Source organism: Callithrix jacchus, chromosome 1, assembly GCF_049354715.1.
Source record: "Callithrix jacchus isolate 240 chromosome 1, calJac240_pri, whole genome shotgun sequence".
Classification (NCBI taxonomy): domain Eukaryota; kingdom Metazoa; phylum Chordata; class Mammalia; order Primates; family Cebidae; genus Callithrix; species Callithrix jacchus.
Window position 1 is genome coordinate 141,596,182 of NC_133502.1, and position 23,139 is coordinate 141,619,320.

Here is a 23,139-nt window from a genome sequence, read left to right on the forward strand (position 1 = left end):
TGTTTCTATCTGAACTGAGGGTCAGGAGCTAGGGTAGGTGCCCTGGTTGGGTGACACAAGCCACTCGAGGACAGTGCCAAGGGAATGGCGGGGGTGGCCCAAGACTGAGGTAGAGCTAGGTTGTCTGGAGCTTAGCTGGAGCTTATTTTCTAGGGACTGGGGACCATCCAAGAAGGCTGGGCCCACCAGCTTCTCAGCAGGACGAGATTGGACCTTGGAGTACCTTGGTGGCTTCTCTGTCTTACTTTTCCCCACAGGGTTCTTGGCTGGAGCTGGGTTCTTTGCAACATTTTCTTTTCTGGTTTTGGCCACTTTTGCAGCAGCTGAGAACATGGAGTTCCTCATGCCCTTTGCCTTTCGTCTTGGGGTTAATACACTGCAGAAAAGATTTAATTTTATTTCTTAAGCTAGACTCTGGAAGGCTGGGCCTCTTGTGAGTATGGGATGGCATCACCTGCCCATGCAAAACCTGGCCTTGAAAAGTTTGGCCCTGCAAAGGCTTATTCTGAGTTGGGAGGCTTAGGAAAGGCTGACCCTGTGAAGCCTGGGGCACCACAGTCTGGGCATTCTCAGGAATCCTCGCTAGTTCAAAGATGGCATTTATCTCGGTTTGACGGTTTCGCAGGTCATTCTCAGATTCTTTCCCCCCAGGGACTCCTGTAGGTAGCTGTGGGAGCTTAAGCTGAGGGTGATGCTGGAGGCTGTGTTGACACGGATCCGCAAGATGAAAGCTATGGCTCCATCACCAGGAGACTCGGGGTGTCTTGTTTGGAAGCATCCCTCCTGGCCTCTGGTTTTCAGCAGGGCATCTTTCTTCTCTGCTTGAGGAGAGCCGAAACCCTGCATCCCCTTCTCCATGGTCCCTGGCTTCTTCTGGGTCCTCTCTCTTTCCTGCTCATATGGAGATATAGGCTGGGTCATTGCTCTTGCTAGGGCTTTGAGGCTCAGGGCCCCAGGGTTCCTTCAGACTGGGGTTGTTCACATTGGCCTCCACCTGAACACAAAGCATGTGGGCCTCTGTCATGTCACCATTGGGTTGTGAGATCTTGGAGACCCAGTGGGCAGAACCTTGGGCTACTGTTTTGGAATTAGATTGCTTTTGGTTCTGCTGCACTGCCTTCCACTCACTGGCCAGCTGTTCTCTAAGGCGGACCCGTTCTGGATTGGGGGCAGGAGTGTCTGGTGCGATGGGAAGTTCCTGGAGCAATCTCCCCTTGGTGGTTTAGACTTTCAAGAGACTCCTGTGTGAATATGTTCTCAGGAACTGTAGCACTTCGTTTCCTGAACTCCCTTGCTCTTATGGGAATTCCCCAATCGTATCTCTAGGACCTTTTTTCTCAGGTGGAAGTTTAGTTTGGTCAAGATATATGTCTGGAGTGAGCGGGGGATAGCAGGATGTGTCCAGCTTTCTAGAGGCAGCATCTCCATTGTTCCTTTTACTGGCACTGCAGGCTGGAACTCTTCTGCAACGTCTGTACAAGTCTTGTTGTTGTCTTGAGGGTATGACCCAAGACTTATACAGTGATCTTCAAATGAAATAATCTGAGTCGGCGGCTCTGCTGGGATTTCCATAGGCCTGGGCACCATCTCTGTGATAACAGATTGGCTAGTGACTGGCTGGGTCAGGGCACTGGAGAGTGCCACATAATATACAGAGCAGGCAGCCCTGACAGGAAGGCCAGATACTTGTGCCGTAAAGTTGTCTCCAGTTTCTCAATGGCTTCCACGGACAAGACTCGGAGTAGCTTAGGGTGTTCAGTGGCAGTACATGGTAAGGCCTGTTGCTGCTGATCAAGGGCCGTTGGCATCCAGGGCATAACTTTGTCATGTAGGTCAGGGTCACTTGTCTGCAGTTCCAGGAGCTGACTTTCTGGAATGCAGGGAAAAGGAGCCACTGCCAGGCCCCCAGAAATTCTGCAGTCCCAGGACCTATGTACACAGGCAGGGATCTTGCCCTGGTGGATCTGTCCACATTTGGAGTCAATGTGGTTCTGCAGTATTGCCTTGACCTGGGTTAACAAGTGTGGCATGGGGATGGACACTGGAGCCACAGTGGGTGTTGGCACATCACAAGCCCCGTTGGCCTCTAGTGCTGCAGGCTGGGAGATGCTCACATTGGCTAGGGCTGTGCTGCTGCAGGACAAAGTCCGCTCGTCAGTGGATGTAAGGAGCAACTGGATGGACTGCCAGATCTTCTGAGGCAGGCCCCAGCGATGGTGAATCAACTGTTTCTGGATGTGGAATTCCAGCAGGTTCCAGGCATGCCCCGGGAAGAGTAGTTCCCTGGTGAGGACTGAGATGGAATCCCCTGGCTGGGAAGTTGTCATGGTCTCAGGAGACTGAGCTTTGCCACAGGGCTCATGCTGCATGGGGCACTGGGTGTGCTGAGACCTCTGGAGGACAGCTGGCAAGCCCCACTGAAGCTGCAGCTGCTTCCGTAGCAGGTGCCACTCCAAGGCTTCATGCTCAGCCAGAGTCAGAAATGGGACATTGACCTGAGCTCGTTGATGGTTAGATGGAGAAACCCAATTTGGGAAAAGTGGAGAAGAGAGTGGGGCTGACTGGGGTGGAGTTTTAGGCAGTAGTTGGGGGAAGGAGAGTTTGTTGAAGAGAAAAGGATCCTTCAAGAAGGGCTTGGGGACATTTTCATTCTTGGAGAGGCTTTGAGAGCCCATGAAAGTGGGCTCCTCCTTTGGTTCTGTATTCAGGGACTCACTGTGCAGAGAAGGGAGCCCACAGAATAGCTGGCTGCATTTCTGCTGCAGATCACTCCCTGAGTTATTATCTTGTCCCTCAGACAGTGGATGGGGGCAACTTAGGGCCTTAAGAGCTGGAGAGGGCAAGGCTAGAGCCACAGGGTTTGGGCTTTGCTTACAGTAGTGTCTTTGCTCTGGGTTCATAACAGTCCATTCAGAAACCCAGAAGGTCTGGATGGGCTGGCCAGCCACACATGAACACCAGGTCTGGTGCGAAATGATCTCAAATCTGTGAAGAGAGACCTGAGAAGTGTTATTCAGGTTGAAAGAAAGTGGTTGTCCATTTCCAGGCTGGTAATATAGTGTTGGGTTCGGCATAAGCTGCCTCAGGGACTTCTCCACACGTCTGGGGAGACCCCACCTCTGGAAATGCATCCATTTTTTAACATGTACCTCAAGAAGCCTCTGGACTTCAGGACTGAGGAATGGCAGGTGGGCAGCAAGGACCATATGCAAGGCCATTGGATGCATCGGATTCAGGGTTTCTGGGTTCAGGGACAACAAGGAGACCTGGGAATTCAAGTGATGCTGGCCTTTGTTCCCCTGGATAAGGCTGGGGTTTCTCTGCATCATCTCCTCCTCGTTCAGTGGAGTCCCTGGCTCCTCAAGCCTTGAAGAAACTCCAATTCTGTGGCCCTGGAGTACATCTTGCACTTGAAATTCCTGCCCTAGCCAGAGGTGATCAGCCAAGTAATCTTGGATGCTGTTTGTACTTGATGACTGGGCTGCTGACTGGGTTAAAGAGTTCTGATCCATTAATTGTGACAGTTGGGGTTACAGTGAAAGCTCTCTAGTGTGTTGGGAACAAAACTCCAGATTCTGATCTAAATTCATACTAGAAATAAACAGCATCTCTAGGCAAGAGGAGCCCTGCAATGGCCCTGATAAAGTCAGGGAGATCTGGTTGTTCTCACCCGCCAGCAATTGCTGAATCTCCAGAGCCACCGAATTGCAGATTTGGCAGCAGGGATCTGCACACAGGATTCGCCACACACTTCCCTCCGGAGGAAGCCAGCCCTGGCTAGGAAGGGAAATGTGTCAAAATTAATGATGGAGGGACATCTGCCTTCTCGGAATAGTGTGGGCTGGAGTTGTCACTCTCCTTTCCCAGTCCTGAAAATCCTGGGGCCTGTATCCTTTTGTTGTGTACCTCTCTGCTTTTCTTCCTAAGAAAATGGCATTTGGCACGGTGTGGTGGGCTGGGCTGACACTCTGGAACTTGTTGGGCCAGGCTTCAGACAGCCCATGGGAGGGCATGGCCCTCAGAGAGGGCTGGGAGCTGGGGTCAATTCTCTGTTGACCTTGTTGAAAGCTGAGCTGGGAGAATGGAGCCAGGCAGTCAGCTGATGGGGATCACCAATAACATCACCAGTTAGAACCCGGACTAGTCTCATTTGAGGCTAAGAAACCCAAAGCCTATATTCAGTATTTCCAAGCTATGGAAAATGAGGTCCTCATGGGACTTCTGCATTCTGGGGTATTTGGTACTCCTAATTTATACCCAGCATCTCTTGGGAACCAATCTTGTTCTCTAGAGCTCCTAAGGAGTGGATAAAATGATAGATTCCTGTTTAAGGAGTGTCCTAAGCACTGGCTTCCCTAAAGACTGAACCGGAGGAGGTCATGTCAGCAGAGTCTATCCAGAGTCAGCTATTTTCCCTTGAAAGGGTATAGCTGTAAAAAGAATAAGACATGGATGACTTCTTTATTCAAAACCCATTCTATTAATTGGGTAACTTATCTCATAGCTGAGTGCAGTTCCATGTAACGTATTTTATGAATTATGCACTAGTAAAATCCTGAATTGTGGAACTGCTCTTACCCTAGTACAGAGCTGAAATGGGTGGCTCATCCCTCCTGAGACATCTGAACCCAGAAACCCTGAGCACTCTTCCCTGGAAACCCTCTCAACCAGTGTCCCTGCTTCCACCGTGTATGTCTCCCTCCTAGCCATTATCCTTCTCAGTCCTGCCCCAGGCCAAGCCAAGAAATCATCATAGGCTGGGCTGGTTGTTGATAGAGTGCAAAGAGCAATAGATCACCTTTTAATGACAGAGAGCAGCTTCTGTGGCTTCTGAGCTTCTTCCTGGGAAAGTCTCCTATCTGAGGAATGAGGAGACAGTGTTATACAGCCTGGGATAATTTCATAGGCATCCTATAGGAAGTTGTATAGTAAGGCCTTTGACTCTCATCAAGAAAAGACTATAATCCTGAGAAGTCAGTACTCTAAGGCATGTCTGAGAACAGCATCACTGTAACATGATATCCCATATCTAATTTCATTTGATTTTTACAACCACAATGAGTCAGGATTGTCAGTGTTTTGCTCATTTTATGGATAAGAATGAGAGATGAAATGACTTCCAAAGGGTCATAAAACTAGTAACTTATGCAACTAAGAACATCGGCTCTACTTTCTTAATTCTTGATTTCCAGGGCATTGAGGAACACAATTTTGGAACATTCTCAAGTTGTGATTTCCCACCCATGGAAGATTCAGTCTGGGGAATTGGAGTATTCAGTGTCAGAGCACTTGGCTCTTGGCTCCAGGGTTATAGAGGGACAAGATTCATCGGAGTCAGAGGAAAGATTAGGACTTTACCTGTTGATGCTGCATCTCTAGCCCTTTGCCTGACTTTTTGGTAATACTTAAAAGACAAAAACGTTAGAATGTGAAGCTGGAACACCATTTTCTTTTTCATGTCCAAAATGAGATAAAACATACATATATTTTCCACTCCCTTTCCATATATCTATCTGTATTTTATATACTCTCCTGGATTTCCTTTGCCTCTTCCACCTTTTTATTCCATTTTCCTTCTCTGCTTATTTCTGATTCACTTGGAGGCTTTTCCAAACTCTATATCTCCCATCTGATTCCCAGAGAAGTCCTGCTGGATACTGAGGATGACACAGGAGGAAAAGCAGAACTGATAAAAGGGTAAGTAGTTCTAACAACCAGAGGGCTTCTGCTTAGGAAGCCTACCAACCAGAAAAATCCCCCATATTGAGAGATCTTCCAAGATCCAGCAAGATAGACTCCATATTATCTAGTTCTCATCCCAAGCCAAATAGAGAGGATCTTGACTTTTCAATCAGAGTATGTTGTGGGAAGGGCCCAGTAAGGAATATAGTCTCTGAGAAGAAAAGTATTACACAAATTTAGCTGAAGATATGCTATAAAAATTGTGCGGTAGTGATTATGAGGAGGGACACTTAGAACTTATAAGCTTCTTATCTGAGGTTTAATTAATTCAGTTGGAATCATAGTGTTGCCCTACCCGGCAGCAGCTCCTTTCAGCTTCCAAATGCAATTCATGGTGGCTCCTTTTCACTTGCCAGATAAGTAGAATAATGATGAAGATGGAGCCATAGGTGTATAAGGGATATCCAACATCCCACAGAATAAAAGTAGGGCTCAATATGGTCTAAACCTCATTTGCCTGAGATCAGCCATCCCTGTATGTCAGCATTCAGGGTTCTGGTGCCTAATACTCCCAGTGCTAGGCCTTGTCATGTCTACCTCACAGAGGATGGAACTAGGCCACCAGACTGCATCATTTGTGCTTCCTGTTTCATAAGGCACATGTAGTAGAGAAGCTTATGTGGTGATTCAGTCTGTAGATGAGGGTTTTTTGAGCTTGGGACTGGAGGTGCCATAAGCAGTGTCTATTTCCTAATCCGTCTTCACTCTCCACCCCCTATACCAGCCTGATGGCTCAGCTATCTCCTTCACAGCTGTATGGTCACCCATCCTCAGAAAACTGAGTGCTTTGGCACACAGGGCACCTTATGAGAAGGAGTGGTTAGGCCAGAGGAACCTCCACTAACTCTCCCACTTGTTTTGGAAATATACCTGAGAAGCACATATGAATTTAGGGAGGGTGGAGTCTGGTTATGGCTTGGAAATGCAGAGCTTTGATGTTTCAGGCAACGGGTGACTGGTAACAGAGATGCAGGAAGGGGACCATGGCTGATGTGGTAGAGTAGTAGGGAAAGGCCAAGGTGGCTGTATCAATCCAGTCTTGCAGATGGGTAGGGAGAGAGCGTACATGCTGCCCTCCACGGAGGCACAATAATGCTCAGGGAGTTGAAGGCCTGCAGAGATGGGTTAGTGGCTACTTCTAACTGCGGGTCACAAGTGACTAGTTGCTGTTCGTGGTTGGATGTATGCTGTTTGCCTGAGGAGATTTTTTTTTGTTTGTTTGTTATTTTCTCAAATCTGGATTTTGTAAATTTTTAGGCAGGGAATGGCATGTGTTTTCCAATTCAACTTCAGGACCCATTACTTGTATAGCCAGACGATTGATTTACCTGCTTAGCTTCTGCAAATACTGTGATATGCCTCCAATACCTCAGTATTTCTGAATTTCCTTGGGAGTCTTGCTCTGGTAATGGTGGTCTCAAGCCAAGAAACCCTTGGGCTCCAAAGCTCTGAAGAGGCTATTTGGTCCTTCCTCAGTATCTAGTCCACCCAGCAGATGTGGTAAGCACCCAATATGTGCTTGATCCTAAGCTGGGGAGTGTTGAGGGTACAAAGACATTTGAGCCACATTGGCTTTCTGCTCTCAAGATACTTAAAAATGTTGTTTCAAAGAAAGACTAATTCATACAAAGTGAGAGCCAACAATCAGTACAAATAGGCTTACATAATCATTTGCAAGGCTCTGGCCACAAACATTCCATTTCAGAAAAGAGAAATCATAGTCAGGATCATAGTCATCAGAGAGGGATTCTGGGTAGTTGAAGTTAAGTTTAATAGTGCAGGCCATGGGCAAAAGGACTGTTCCTGTTGGGAGAAAAACTTACCAGCTCATGCAGAAACTAGGGAATGGGCCATGGAGTTCATTTGGCAATAAGAAATGCAATCTATCTCTAGCAGAAGTGCAGAAGAGTAGACTGGAGAGCAATTGTTGGAAAGATTGGAGCATTAGGGATAGAGGCCTCTTGATGGAGGGAGGGCCTTTGTATCTATTTTATTTCAATCCCTAAGACTGTTTTTTAAAAAAGTAAACATACTTATACATGGCACCAAATTTAAAAGGCAGAAGAGGTATATAGCTGTATCTTTGGCACCCTTGTCTCCTCCTATTTTTCTTACTCATCATTCTCTTTTTTAAAAAAATGTTTTATTTTATTTTTATTTTGTATGGTTACGTAGTAGGTGTATATATTTATGGGGTATATGAGATATTTTGATACAGGCATACGATGCATAATGATCACACCAGGGTAAATGGGGTATCCCTCACCTCAAGCATTTATCATTTCTTTGTGTTACAAACATTTCAGTTATACTTCTAGTTATTTGAAAATGTACAATAAATTATTGTTGACTGTAACCACCCTGTTGTGCTATTAAATACTAGATCTTATTTATTTTATCTAAATATATATATATATATATATATATATATATATATTTTTTTTTTTTTTTTTTTTTGAGACAGAGTCTTGCTCTATCACCCAGGCTGGAGTGCAATGGCGCAATCTTGGCTCACTGCAGCCTCTGCCTTCCAAGTTCAAGCAATTCTCCTGTCTCAGCCTCCTGAGTAGCTGGGATTACAGGTGTGTGGCACCATGCCTGGCTGATTTTTGTATTTTTAATAGAGATGGGGTTTCATCAAGTTGGTCAGGCTGCTCTTGAACTCCTGACCTAGCAATCTGCCCACTTCAGCCTCCCAAAGTGCTGGGATTACAGGTGTGAGCCACCATGCCCAGCCTGCAACTATATTTTTGTATACATTAACCATCCACTTTTCTCCCACCCGACCCCCCCACCCCCACCCTTCTCAGCCTCTGATAACCATCAGTCTATTCTCTATCTCCATGAGTTTAATTGTTTTAATTTTTAGCTCCCACAAATGAGTGAGAACATGCAAAATTATTTTGCTATGCCTGGCTTATTTCATTTAATGTAATGTTCTTCAGTTCCATCCATGTTGTTGGAAATGTTAGGATTTCATTCTTTTTTATGGCTGAATAGTACTCCATGGTGTATATTTACCACATTGTCTTTATATGTTCGTCTGTTGATGGACATTTAGTTTGCCTCCAAATCTTGGCTATTGTGTAAACATGGGAGTGCAGACATCTCTTCAATATACTGATTTCTTTTCTTTCAGTTATATGCCTAGCAGTGGTATTGCTGGATCATATAGTAGTTATATTTTTAGCGATTTTTTTCAGACAGGTTTTTGCTTTGTTACCCAGGCTGGAGTGCAGTAGTGTGATCATAGCTCACTGCAAGTCTCAGCCTCCTGGACTCAAGTGATCTTCCTGCCTCAGCTTCCCAGGTAGTTGGTGCATGCACCACCACACTCAGCTAATTTTAAAATTTTATTTATTTATTTTTGTAGAGACGAGGTCCCATTTTGTTGCCCAGGTTGGTGTTGAACTCCTAGGGTCAGGTCATCCTCCCATCTCAGCCTCCTAAAATGTTGGGATTACAGGTGTGAGCCTATTTTTAGTTCTTTTGGGAACCTCCATACTGTTCTCCATAGTAGCTGTATTAATTTACATTCCCACCAACAGTGTACAAGGGTTCTCTTTTTTCCACATCCTTGCCAGGATTCATTATTGCCTGTCTTTTGAATAAAAATCATTTTAGCTGGAGTGAAGTGATATCTCAGTGTAGTTTCGATTTGTATTTCTCTGATCACTGAGGTTGAGCACCTGTTTGCAATTTGTATGTCTTCTTTTTTTTTTTTTTTAATTTTTTATTGGATTATAGGTTTTGGGGTACATGAGCAGAGCATGCAAGACAGTTGCGTAGGTACACACATGGCAGTGTGCTTTGCTTTTCTTCTCCCCTTCACCCACATTTGGCATTTCTCCCCAGGCTATCCCTCCCCACCTCCCCCTCCCACTGGCCCTCCCCTTTTCCCCCCAATAGACCCCAGTGTTTAGTACTCCCCTTTCTGTGTCCATGTGTTCTCATTTTTCATCACCCACCTATGAGTGAGAATATGCGGTGTTTCATTTTCTGTTCTTGTGTCAGTTTGCTGAGGATGACGTTCTCCAGATTCATCCATGTCCCTACAAACGACACGAACTCATCATTTCTGATTGCTGCATAATATTCCATGGTGTATATGTGCCACATTTTTCCAATCCAGTCTATTATCAATGGGCATTTGGGTTGATTCCAGGTCTTTGCTATTGTAAACAGTGCTGCAATGAACATTCGTGTACATGTGTCCTTATAGTAGAACGATTTATAGTCTTTTGGATATATACCCAGTAATGGGATTGCTGGGTCAAATGGAATTTCTATTTCTAAGGCCTTGAGGAATCGCCACACTGTCTTCCACAATGGTTGAACTAATTTACACTCCCACCAACAGTGTAAAAGTGTTCCTTTTTCTCCACATCCTCTCCAGCATCTGTTGTCTCCAGATTTTTTAATGATCGCCATTCTAACTAGCGTGAGATGGTATCTCAATGTGGTTTTGATTTGCATCTCTCTGATGACCAGTGACGATGAGCATTTTTTCATATGATTGTTGGCCTCATATATGTCTTCTTTCGTAAAGTATCTGTTCATATCCTTTGCCCACTTTTGAATGGGCTTGTTTGTTTTTTTCCTGTAAATCTGCTTGAGTTCTTTGTAAATTCTGGATATCAGCCCTTTGTCAGATGGGTAGACTGCGAAAATTTTTTCCCATTCTGTTGGTTGCCGATCCACTCTAGTGACTGTTTCTTTTGCCGTGCAGAAGCTGTGGAGTTTCATTAGGTCCCATTTGTCTATTTTGGCTTTTGTTGCCAATGCTTTTGGTGTTTTGTTCATGAAGTCCTTGCCTACTCCTATGTCCTGGATAGTTTTGCCTAGATTTCCTTCTAGGGTTTTTATGGTGCCAGGTCTTATGTTTAAGTCTTTAATCCATCTGGAGTTAATTTTAGTGTAAGGTGTCAGGAAGGGGTCCAGTTTCTGCTTTCTGCACATGGCTAGCCAGTTTTCCCAACACCATTTGTTAAACATGGAATCCTTGCCCCATTGCTTGTTTTTGTCAGGTTTATCAAAGATTGTATAGTTGTATGTATGTTGTGTTGCCTCCGGTGCCTCTGTTTTGTTCCATTAGTCTATATCTCTGTTTTGGTACCAGTACCATGCTGTTTTGATTACTGTAGCCTTGTAGTATAGTTTGAAATCCGGTAGTGTGATGCCCCCCGCTGTGTTCTTTTTGCTTAGAATTGACTTGGCTATGCGGGCTCTCTTTTGGTTCCATATGAAGTTCATGGTGGTTTTTTCCAGTTCTGTGAAGAAAGTCAATGGTAGCTTGATGGGGATAGCGTTGATTCTGTAAATTACTTTGGGCAGTATAGCCATTTTCACGATGTTAATTCTTCCTAACCATGAACATGGAATGTTTCTCCATCTGTTTGTGTCCTCTCTGATTTCGTTGAGCAGTGGTTTGTAGTTCTCCTTGAAGAGGTCCCTTACGTTCCTTGTGAGTTGTATTCCAAGGTATTTTATTCTTTTTGTAGCAATTGTGAATGGCAGTTCGCTCTTGATTTGGCTTTCTTTAAGTCTGTTATTGGTGTAGACGAATGCTTGTGATTTTTGCACATTGATTTTATATCCTGAGACTTTGCTGAAGTTGTTTATCAGTTTCAGGAGTTTTTGGGCTGAGGCAATGGGGTCTTCTAGGTATACTATCATGTCGTCTGCAAAAAGAGACAATTTGGCTTCCACCTTTCCTATTTGAATACCCTTTATTTCTTTTTCTTGCCTGATTGCTCTGGCTAGAACTTCCAGTACTATATTGAATAGGAGTGGTGAGAGAGGGCATCCTTGTCTAGTGCCAGATTTCAAAGGGAATGCTTCCAGTTTTTGCCCATTCAGTATGATATTGGCTGTTGGTTTGTCATAAATAGCTTTTATTACTTTGAGATACGTTCCATCGATACCGAGTTTATTGAGGGTTTTTAGCATAAAGGGCTGTTGAATTTTGTCAAATGCCTTCTCTGCGTCAATTGAGATAATCATGTGGTTTTTGTTTTTGGTTCTGTTTATGTGGTGAATTACGTTGATAGACTTGCGTATGTATGTCTTCTTTTGAGAAATGTCTATTCAGCTCTTTTGCCCATTTTTCAATAGGATTATTAGATTTTTTTTTGCCTAATGAGTTGTTTGAGCTCCTTATATGTTCTGATTATTAATCCCTTGTCAGACGAATAGTTTGCAAATGTATTTTCTCCCATTCTGGGGTTGTCTCTTCACTTTGTTGATTGTTTCCTTGGCTGTGCAAAAGCTTTTTAACTTGATGTGATCCCATTTGTCCACTTTTGCTTTGACTGTTTGTGCTTGTGGGGTATTGCTCAAGAAATCTTTGGCCCCAGACCAATTTGCAGTACTCATGTATCTTTCAGAATTAATTTAGCATTGGAAACATAAATAAATTGATATATTTTCTTCATAAATAGAAACATGCTTGATACTGTTTCCCTTTTCTTATTTTACTTAATAATTATTATGAACATCTCTTCTGCATATAATTTTCTTTAATGTTTGTACAGTCTTCTTTGGCAAAACTATAACATGACGTATTTTCAATCCTATATCCATGGATAGTTCTTTAAAGTTTTTTTGTTCTACCAAATAACGCTGACATGAACCTCATGCATGTAAGTTCTTGTACACTGGTAGGAGCATATAACTAGGAGAAATTCCTAAGAGTTGAATTAATGGGTCAAAAGGGTGTGTGTATTTTAAATGTTGATATTGCATAATTGCCTATGAATTGTATGAATTTGCACTCGCACCAAAACTCTGTAAGGGACCTCTCTTCCTATGCTTGTTGACTTGATAAAAGTCACTTGATAAAAGTAACTTGATAAAAGTCAACAAGCATAGGAAGAGAGGCCCCTTAAAATATTATCAAATTTTTTATTTTTGTTGATATGAGAAGTGAAAAATTGTATTTTGTATGTTTATAAATTTGTTTGAAGGTATGATAATCACCTTTTTGTTTCTTTTCTGTGATGTATCTCTTCCTATCCTTAGCTCACAGATTATTGGGCAAAAAATCATTTGTTGATTTATAAGTGTTTTTAATATTAAGAAATTAATTCTGTATATATATATATCAGAAATATTTTTTTCTCAGTTTGTCATTTGATATTTATGATGAGTTTTTACCACACATAAATTTTTGCATTTTATGTAGTTGAATTTTTTATTTTATGGTTTCTATGTTTGTTTGTTTGTTTTTTGTTTTTGTTTTTTTTGAGTCTCACCGTGTTGCCACGCTGGACTGCAGTGATGCCATTATGGCTTACTGCAACCTCAATCTCCTGGGCTCAAGTGATCCTCCCATCTCAGCCTCCCTAGTAGCTGGGACCACAGGCACATGTCACTATACCAGACTAATTTTTAATTTTTTCCTTTTTTTTTTTTTTTGTAGAGATGGGAGTCTCCCTGTGTTGCCTACGATGGTCTTGAACCCTTGGTCTCAAGAAATCCTCCTGCCTCGGCCCTCCACAAAGTGCTGTGATTACAGGCATGTACTAGTGTGCCTGGCCATGGTTTCTGTGTTTTAAGTCACACTTAGAAAGGTTTTTCCCTACCTGAAGTTTAAAAATGTTCTAATTCTTCAGGTCATCATGGTTTCATTACTTTTGATAGATGAATGAAGTTAGAACCTGTATTAGTTAAGAATTGCATTCAGGTACATCTAATAGAGATTCAACTACAAAATAGGGTTTCTCAGCATTCCTGGATTCCTCTTAGGATAAAGGAGAGTTGGATGTAGCATTACTTTCACTCTTTAAAGAAAAGAAATCACACATACAAGAAGAAAAGAAATCACAAGACACTGCAAATTCACAACTTTTCTTGAATTTGTCAGCAAGCTGAAGTTCTAGGTAAACTCAATTAACCTTAATCTAAGGAAAGACATCGCGAAGGAGATGTGGTACAGGTGCACTTGCTTATTTGGAGCCAACTCCCCCACTCCCCTCCAGTCAAGCTTGTAAGAATCCAGATAAAAGTTTTAATGAATTGCTAAAGGCCAACTGTAGCCCAGCATGAGCATACAGAAACCCTGGGCTTACAAGTACGGGGAGAATTCACACACACTTGCAGGGTCCTTTACATGAACCTTACTGTGTATTCACAAGAAAGACTGGGGGAAGTGTGAGAGTTCTGAAAAAAATATCCCGTGTGGTACAAGCCTGGGGAAAATGAAGAGCAGCTGCTGAAGGGAAAAGCATCAAGTCCTTCCCAGATTCTTCTCCCTTCTCTTCTCTGTGGAAACAAAAGCCTTAAGCTGCTGGGTGAAGGGCAGTAAGTCCTATCGTTAGGCTGTAAATCACTTACAGGTGAAGACCCATTGCAGCTGGAAAAAGGGAAAAGAAAAAATTCTCTACCTTTGTAGGCCCTAGACCATTAGAAGTATTTCAGCTGGGGGTGGCATAGGCTCAGGGAGAAGGCCCTTCCTTGAGACTCAGGGGCACAGTGCTTGTCTAAAACTGAAGCTGAATCAGTAAAACAGAGAATCTCACCACCCCGACCAACCAGGCTAATAAGCAGCAAGTAACGACTGCAGTCTGCTACTGAAATAGCATCAAGAGCATGGAGGAAGACATTGAGCAAACCTCTGGCAAGTCAGCCTCAACAATAAACACAAACTTAATATTAGAGAAGCCTGGAGTCTGTTATGCACTGACAGTAACATAGCAAGAACAAAACCCAAACACAGCTGAGCTTCTGACTAGACTGAATCAATCTCCCATACTAAAGTCCTAGCAGAAGGAAAGGGATGATCATTTTCGAGCATAAAAATGATTTAGCTCAGTCTTTGCTCCCTTACCATAGACGTCCAGCTTTCAACAAAATATTCTTACAAGGCATATGAGGAAACAAGAGAAAATCACCAAGAGACAAAGCAATGAACATAACCAGACTTAGATATGATACATATATTGAAATTATCAGACAGAGAAACTGAAGGAACTACATTTAGTATGCCAAAGGACCTAGTGGAAATGGCAGACAGCCTTCATGATCAGATGGGTAATTTTTTCAGAGAGATGGCAACTCTAAGAAAGAATAAAATGACAATTCTGGAAATAGGAAACATAGTTACACAGATAAAGGTTGCTTTTGTCAGGCTTACCAGTAGTTGTTCTTTTTCCTTCACAGTGGAGGAAAAATAAGTGAACCTGAAGATAGTTCCATAGAAATTATCCAACATGAAACGGAAAGAAAAAAGTGAAAAAAGCAAAACAATGCCAGAACAGAGCATCCAAGAGCTGTGGCACAATATTAAACAATCATGCATATTTTCAATTGACATGCTAGGAGAATAGAAAGACAATGGAACAGAAGAAATATGTGAAGAAATAATGGCCATGGATTAAAAAAAAAAAGAAAAGCAACTTTTTTTTTGAGACAGCGTCTCACTGTCACCCAGACTGGAGTGCAGTAGCACAATGATGGCTCACTGCAGCCTTGATCTCTCAGCTGCAAGAGACCCTCCCACCTCAGCATCCTGAGTAGCTATGACTATAGGCATGCACCATCTCACCTGGTTAATTTTTTATATTTTGTAGATACAGGGTCTCCGTATATTGCCCAGGCTGCTCTTGAATTCCTGGGCTCAAGTGATCCTTCCACCTTGGCCTCCCAAATTGTTGGGATTACAGGCATAAGCCGCCATGCCTGGCTAAAATTTTTAAAATTAATGATAGATACCAAGCTAAAAATCCAAGAAGCTCAGAGAATACTGACCAGGGTAAACATTTAAAGACACAGCTAGACATGTATTATTTGAACTGCTGAGAAATGAAGACAAAGATGCTAAAGGCAGCTTGAGAAAAAAGGAAACATTACATAAAGAGTAACAAAGATAAGAATTACAGTAGACTTCTGGTCAAATCTATGTAAGCTAGAAGACAGTGGAGTGGCATCTTTAAAGCACTGAAAGAGAAAAGTGTCAGCCTGGGATTCTATATCACACAATGATATATTTCAAAAATGAGAGAGAAATAAATACTTTTGGTTTTTTAGGCCGCTAGGGTTTCTCTTCTTCATAAAACAGGAAGTTGGCTGCTAATCTTGATTCTCCCACTTCTTCCTAGCTAACTGAACCCATATTTTAAAAATTAAGGTAAAATTTACATGTCATAAATTCACCATTTAACTATTTTAAAGTGTTTAATTCAGTAGGTTTTAGTACATTCACAACATTGTGCAATTATCACCACTAATCCTAGAACATTTTCATCACTCTCAAAGAGAAACCCTGTACGTATCAGGCAGTCAACTACTATTCTAACCTCCTCCTAGTCTGTGGCAACCGTGAATCTGCTTTCTATCTCTATGGAATTTCCTATACTGAATATTTCAAATAAATGGAATCATAGAATATGTAACCTTTTGCACCTGACTTCTTTCACTTAGCACAATGTGTTTAAGGCTCATTCATGTTGTGGAATCTTTTAGTACTCTATTTCTTTTTATGGCTGAAGAATAATCAATTATATGGACTTACCACATTTTGTTTATCCATTCATCATTTGATGGATATTTGGGTTATTTCCAGTTTTTGGCTACTATGAATAATGCTGCTGTGAACATTTGTGTACAAGGTTTTGTTTCTGCTTTCAATTTTCTCAGATATACACATAGGAGTAGAATTGCTAGGTCATGTGGTAATTCTGTGCTTAACTTTTTGAGGACCCACCAAACTGTTTTCCATAGTAGCTGCATCATTTTACATTTTCACCAACAATGTATGATGAACCCTAATTTTTAGTTAGAACTGCAGAACCCTGAATACACTGCAATGCCCAATTCCTCAGGATGAATTGTGATTGCTAAAAGCCAGTTCAACCATATTATATTTTCCAAAAATGGCCACAATATTTATAGTCTGATATGTTTTTTACTGTAACTTACCACTTCATCATCAGGAGATGGTGTCTGTTTCCTCTCCTCTTCACACTGAACAGATCTATGTGACACATTTAACAATTAGAAGATAGTGTAAGAGTTGTGTCATAAAAGGCAATATGGCTTTTGTCTAGCTTTTTTTTCTCAGGACATGTGCCCTTGAATCCCTGAGTAGCAATACAGGAAGTCCAGAAGATTATGCAGAGAGACTGCATAGAAATAGAGTGAGGTGTTCAAGGAACCCCAGTTGTTACAGCCTTAGCTGTTTATCTTCTCAACCCAGGCAACAGATATGTGAATGAGTGAGTCTTCAGATGATCCAGCATTAGCGTTATCTGACTACCACTGTGGCCAGATCCCAAACAAGACTGCCTAGCTGATTCTAATCAGTCCTCCAAACAATGATAAATAATAGTATTTTAATTGTTTTTTAAGCCACTCATTTGGGGGTGATTTATTAATCAATAATATATGTCAAAGCAATTGGTCCTCTTTGTCAGATTCCCAATTTTTAAACTTCTTTGCATCTAAGGATGGACATGGGACCCAGTTCAGACTAAGAATATATGGGAAAATTTTCTGGGAGGACTTCTGAGTAGTTTCTTTCTGATATAAGAGATGGGACATAGGAGAACTTGCTTACAGCTCCCCAGCTATGCTCCCTTGTTTCCTGCTCTTGAATGAGAAGTATCGATGTCATGCTTATACCTAGAGCAGCCATTTGTGGTCCTGAGGTGATAGCCTCAGAGGTTAAAACATCAGTATCTGAGGATGATGGAGAAGAATGGACAGTGTTAGGATGTCCAGTGACACTAATCTCTAAAGGAACCCTGGAACCTCCTGAGTTTGAGTACTGTTTCTGAGCCAGAACACTTCTATTTCCTCTACCTATTTATCATTTTGATGTACTATGATTCTGAATTATAGCTGTTTCCTAGTTTCAAAGTGCAGTTTTCTATTTTTCTTGTTGTTTTGAGGTGATTTGCTAGAGAAGGAGTAAGAAGCCTCTTTATTCATCATCTTGAAACTGATCTTTATTCATAATAAGAAAGTTCAAGTTAAAATATGATTTCATGTTCATTTCAGATAGGCAATAAAAATGTTTGATTATACAATATGTTAGGAGAGGTATGGGAAAGAGACACTGTTATATGATGCTGGTTGGAACATAAATTGGAACAAACTTTTGGAGTGCCATTTAGGGGTACTGTGTGAAATGCACCGAGCCTTTGATCCAGCAGTTTTCCTTCTGGGAATTTATCTAACAGATAAACTCACACATTTGCACAAAGACATAAAAGGGTATTCACTGAATCATTATTTAGAATAGTGAAGCAGTGGAAACAACTTAAACATGAGGCTGGTTAAATAAATTATGATATATCCATACAATGGAATATTATGTTACCATTAAAAATGATGAGGTAGATACATATGGTCTTGTATGTAAGTGAAACAAGTGTATATGGTGTCCTCTATCTTTTTTTGTGTGTGTGTGAGATGGAGTTTCACTCTTGTCGCCCAGGCTCGAGTGCAATGGAGTGATTTCAGCTCACTGCAACCTCCGCCTCCCAGGTTCAAGCAATTCTCCTGCCTCAGCCTCCCAAGAAGCTGGGATCACAGGTGTGTGCCGCCATGCGCAGCTAATTTTTGTATTATTAGTAGAGATGGGGTTTGACCATGTTGGCCAGGCTGATCTCAAACTCCTGACCTCAGGCAATACACCTACCTCGCCCTCCCAAAGTTCTGGGATTACAGGTGTGAAGCTACTGCACCCAGCCTGTGTCCTCTAACTTTTGTAAAAACTTTAGAAAAACACATAAACATATATTTATATAAGTATAAATATATATATATATGGGGATCATTAAGGGCTATCTTAAAGGGTGGCTATTAGATAGGTAGATGAATTTTCTATTTTCCACTTCTAACAGATTGTTACGAGGCCTCTCTCTCTCTCTCTCCCCCCCTCCCCTCCCCTCCCTTTCCCTTTCCTTCTGTTTTTTGAGACAGAGTTTTGCTCTTGTTGTCTAGGCTGAAGTGCAATGGTGAGATATCGGCTCACTGCAACCTCTGCTTCCTGGGTTCAAGCGATTTTCCATCTTCAGCCTCCTTAGTTGGCACATTAGCCTCAGCTGGGATTTCAGGCATGTGCCACCACACTTGGCTAATTTTGTTTTTTTAGTAGAGATGGGGTTTCTCCATGTTGGTCAGGCTGGTCTCAAACTCCCGACCTTAGGTGATCTGCCAACCTTGGCCTCCAAAGGGTTGGGATTACAGGGATGAGCCACCATGCCTGGCCTGGCAGTATTTCTCTCTTGCCTGTCCAGTGATGTTCTGCATGGCCAAGTGATAGCTGGGCTGGCTCTGTAATGCACCACCTTCTATTTGCTTTCCATCCTTTCCTGTCTCATGTCCCTTTTCATTGACTGTCTCTATGAAGAATTCGTACTTAAGCTTTGCCTGGGCTCTGTTTTCTAGGCAGCCATAACTAGCCTAACAGTGTAGTATAAGTATTTCATTTTACAAGTTTTAAATGGGGGGAGGGGAGAGAACAGAAAGTGTTCTCAAGATATGCAAGTTCTCAGGTGTCCCATATCAATGTACTCGTCGAGAAAACTCCTGAAAGTACTGAGAGAATGGAAGTCGTGGTATAAAAGATCTTCCAGTGAGCACTGAACCTTTGGAGATTCCTTTTCCATTTAATTTCTCTTCAAAATCATAATTGAAATGCCCAAGGGAATATAAAAATAGAAAATTTGTATTTGTATTGGAAGGACATTTATATTTTGTGAAATTTCAGCAAGATACAGTGCAAATATGCCCAGACTGAAGGGAATATTAATCAGCTTTTAATTTCAGGAATGCAGAAGAAAAACTCACTTGGAAAATAAGTAGATGAAAGTCTCTCAAAGAACTCCCCTCACAAACTCAAGCTCAGAGGAGCAGACCTGGGAGTGAGAGTGGGCTATGTGATAGTATGGGGAGGGAACCAGTGATCTTGGACTCTTACCATGGCCCAGTCTTGGAGCACCTCTCTCCTTGCTCACTCTCAGCATTTCCTCAGAGTAGATACCTCTGGGCACTACTATAGTACCATTGCTGCAAGCCCCTCAACAAAGAATTGTGCCTCACCTAACTTCCGGTTGTCACACCATCACAGAGAAAAAACAACTGCCAGCTACATCACCAAATGTGGTATGCCTACTCTTTTTTAAAATTTATTTTTATTTATTAATTTAAAAAAATTTTTGTTGTACTTTAGGTTCTGGGGTGCATATGCAGATCATGCAGGATTGTTGCATAGGTACACACATGGCAATGTGGTTTGCTGCCTCCATCCCGTCACCTACATCTGGCATTTCTCCCCATGTTATTCTTCCCCAACCTCCCCACCACCCTGCTGTCCCTCCCTTAGCACCCCCAACAGACACCGGTGTGTGATGCTCCTTTCTCTGTGTCCCTGTGTTCTCATCATTCAACACCCACCTATGAGTGAGAACATGTGGTATTTCATTTTCCGTTCTTGTGTCAGTTTGCTGAGAATGATCGTTTCTAGATTCATCCTTGTCCCTACAAAGGACACAAATTCATCATTTTTATGGCTGTATAGTATTCCACGGTGGTGTATATGTGCCACATTTTCCTTGTTCAGTCTATCATCGATGGGCATTTGGGTTGGTTCCAGGTCTTTGCTATTGTAAACAGTGCCACTATGAACATACGTGTGCATGTGTCTTTATAGTAGAAAGATTTATAATCCTTAGGGTATATACCCAGTAATGGGATTGCTGGGTCAAATGAATTTCTATTTCTAGGTCCTTGAGGAAGTGCCACACTGTCTTCCACAATGGTTGAACTAGTTTACACTCCCACCAACAATGTAAAAGTGTTCCTATTTCTCCACATCCTCTCCAGCATCTGTTGTCTCCAGATTTTTTAATGATTGCCATTCTAACTGGCATGAGGTGGTATCTCAATGTGGTTTTGATTTGCATTTCTCTAATAATCAGTGATGATGAGCATTTTTTCATATGTTTGCTGGCCTCATATATGTCTTCTTTTGAAAAGTATCTGTTCATCTCCCACTTTTGGATGGGTTTGTTTGTTTGTTTGTTTGTTTTTAACTTATAAATCTGTTTTAGTTCTTTGTAGGTTCTGTATATTAGCCCTTAGTCAGATGGGTAGATTGCAATTTTTTTTCCCATTTTGTTGGTTGCTGGTTCACTCTAATGATGGCTTCTTTTGCTGTACGGAACCTCTGGAGTTTAGTTAGGTCCATTTGTCTATTTTGGCTTTTGTTGCCAATGCTTTTGGTGTTTTAGTCATGAAGTCCTGGCCTATGCCTATGTCCTGAACGGTTTTGCCTAGGTTTTCTTCTAGGGTTTTTATGGCATTATGTTCTATTTTTAAGCCTTTCATCAATCTGGAGTTAATTTTAGTATAAGGTGTCAGAAAGGGGTCCAGTTTCTGCTTTCTGCACACTGCTAACCAGTTTTCCCAACACCATTTATTAAACAGGGAATCCTTTCCCCATTGCTTGTTTTTGTCAGGTTTGTTAAAGATCAGATGGTTGTAAATGTGTGGCATTGCCTCCAGGGCCTCTGCTCTGTTCCATTGGTTTATATCTCTGTTTTGGTACCAGTACCATTGCTGTTTTGATTACTGTAGCCTTGTAGTATAGTTTGAAATCAGGTAGTGTGAGGCCTCTGGCTTTGTTCTTTTTGCTTAGGATTGTCTTGGCTATGAGGGTTCCCTTTTGGTTCCATATGAAGTTTCAGGTGTTTTTTTCCAGTTCTATGAAGAAGGTCATTGGTAGCTTGATGGGAATAGTATTGAATCTGTAAATTACTTTGGGCAGTATGGCCATTTTCACGATATTGATTCTTCCTAACCACGAACACGGAATGTTTCTCCATCTGTTTGTGTCCTCTCTTATTTCCTTGAGAAGTGGTTTGTAGTTCTTCTTGAAGAGGTCCTTTACATCCTTTGTTAGTTTTATTCCTAGGTATTTTATTCTCTTTGTAGCGATTGTGAATGGGAGTTCACTCATGATTCGGCTCTCCATTAGTCTGTTATTGATATATAGCAATGCTTGTGATTTTTGTACATTGATTTTGTTTCCTGAGACTTTGCTGAAGGTGCTTATCAGTTTAAAGAGATTTTGGGCTAAATTGATAGGGTCTTCTAAATATACAATCATGTCATCTGCAAATGGAGACAGTTTGACTTCCTCCTTTCCTAATTGAATACACTTTATTTTTTTTTTCTTGCCTGATTGCTCTGGCGAGAACTTCCAATACTATGCTGAATAGGAGTGGTGAGAGAGGGCATCCTTGTCTAGTACCAGATTTCAAAGGGAATGCTTCCAGTTTTTGCCTGTTCAGTATGATATTGGCTGTAGGTTTGTCGTAAATAGTTTTTATTATTTTGAAATATATTCTTTCAATACCTAGTTTATTGAGAGTTTTTAGCATAAAGGGCTGTTGAATTTTGTTGAAGGCCTTCTCTGCATCTATTGAGAAAATCATGTGGGTTTTGTCTTTGGTTCGGTTTATGTGGTGGATTACGTTTATAGACTTGCATATGTTGAAATAGCCTTGCATCCCCGGGATGAAGCCTACTTGATCGTGATGGATATGCTTTTTGATGTGTTGTTGCAGTTGGTTTGCCAGTATTTTATTGAAGATTTTTGCATCTATGTTCATCATGGATATTGGCCTGAAGTTTTCTTTTTTTGTTGAGTCTCTGCTGGGTTTTGGTATCAGGATGCTATTGGTCTCATAAAGTGATTTGGGAAGGATTCCCTCTTTTTGTATTGTTTGGAATAGTTTCAGAAGGAATGGTGCCAGCTCCTCTTTGTAAGTCAGGTAGAATTCATCTGTGATCCCATCTGGGCCTGAGATTTTTTTGGTTGATAAGCTATTAATTGCTGCCTCAACTTCAGCCCTTGTTATTGGTCTGTTCATCGTTTCAAATTCTTCCTGGTTTAGGCTGGGGAGGGTGCAAGTGTCCAGGAATTAATCCATTTCTTCCAGGTTTTCTGGTTTATGTGCATAGAGTTGTTTGTAGTAATCTCTGATGGTAGTTTGTGTTTCTGTGGAATCAGTGGTGATATCCCCTTTTTCATTTTTATTGCATCTATTTGATTATTCTCCCTTTTCTTTTTTACTAATCTGGCTGGCAGTCTGTCTATTTTGTTGATCTTTTAAAAAAATCAGCTCCTGGATTGATTGATTTTTTGAAGGGTTTTTTGTGTCTCCTTCAGTTCTGCTCTGATCTTAGTTATTTCTTATCTTCTGCTAGGTTTTGAGTTTTTTGATCTTGCTCCTCTAGCTCTTTCAATTCTGACGATAAGGTGTCGATTTTAGATCTTTCCTAGCTTCTCTGGTGGGCATTTATTACTATAAATTTCCCTCTAGACATGGCTTTAAATGTGTTCCAGAGATTCTGGCACATTGTGTCTTTGTTCTTGTTGGTTTCAAA

General features: G+C 41.7%; 1 protein-coding gene and 1 long non-coding RNA gene across 2 annotated transcripts in view; one reads left to right on the forward strand and one right to left on the reverse strand.

Moving 5' to 3' along the window:
• Positions 1 to 16,129, forward strand: part of LOC118142906 (uncharacterized) — a 51,182-nt gene extending 35,053 nt beyond the window's left edge. The window contains exon 4 of the long non-coding RNA XR_013535064.1: positions 13,163 to 16,129. This is a non-coding gene — a long non-coding RNA (uncharacterized LOC118142906). The remainder of the gene's footprint in view (positions 1 to 13,162) is intronic.
• On the reverse strand, positions 29 to 6,221 carry LOC100401807 (protein SPATA31F1). Its single transcript, XM_035250750.3, is given in 8 exon segments — positions 29 to 84; positions 87 to 336; positions 338 to 1,208; positions 1,210 to 1,313; positions 1,315 to 1,650; positions 1,653 to 3,777; positions 4,799 to 5,657; positions 6,038 to 6,221. Coding segments are annotated over 6 exon segments (3,477 nt in total). The 5' UTR covers positions 3,513 to 3,777; positions 4,799 to 5,657; positions 6,038 to 6,221.
• Positions 16,130 to 23,139: the final 7,010 nt, after the last annotated feature.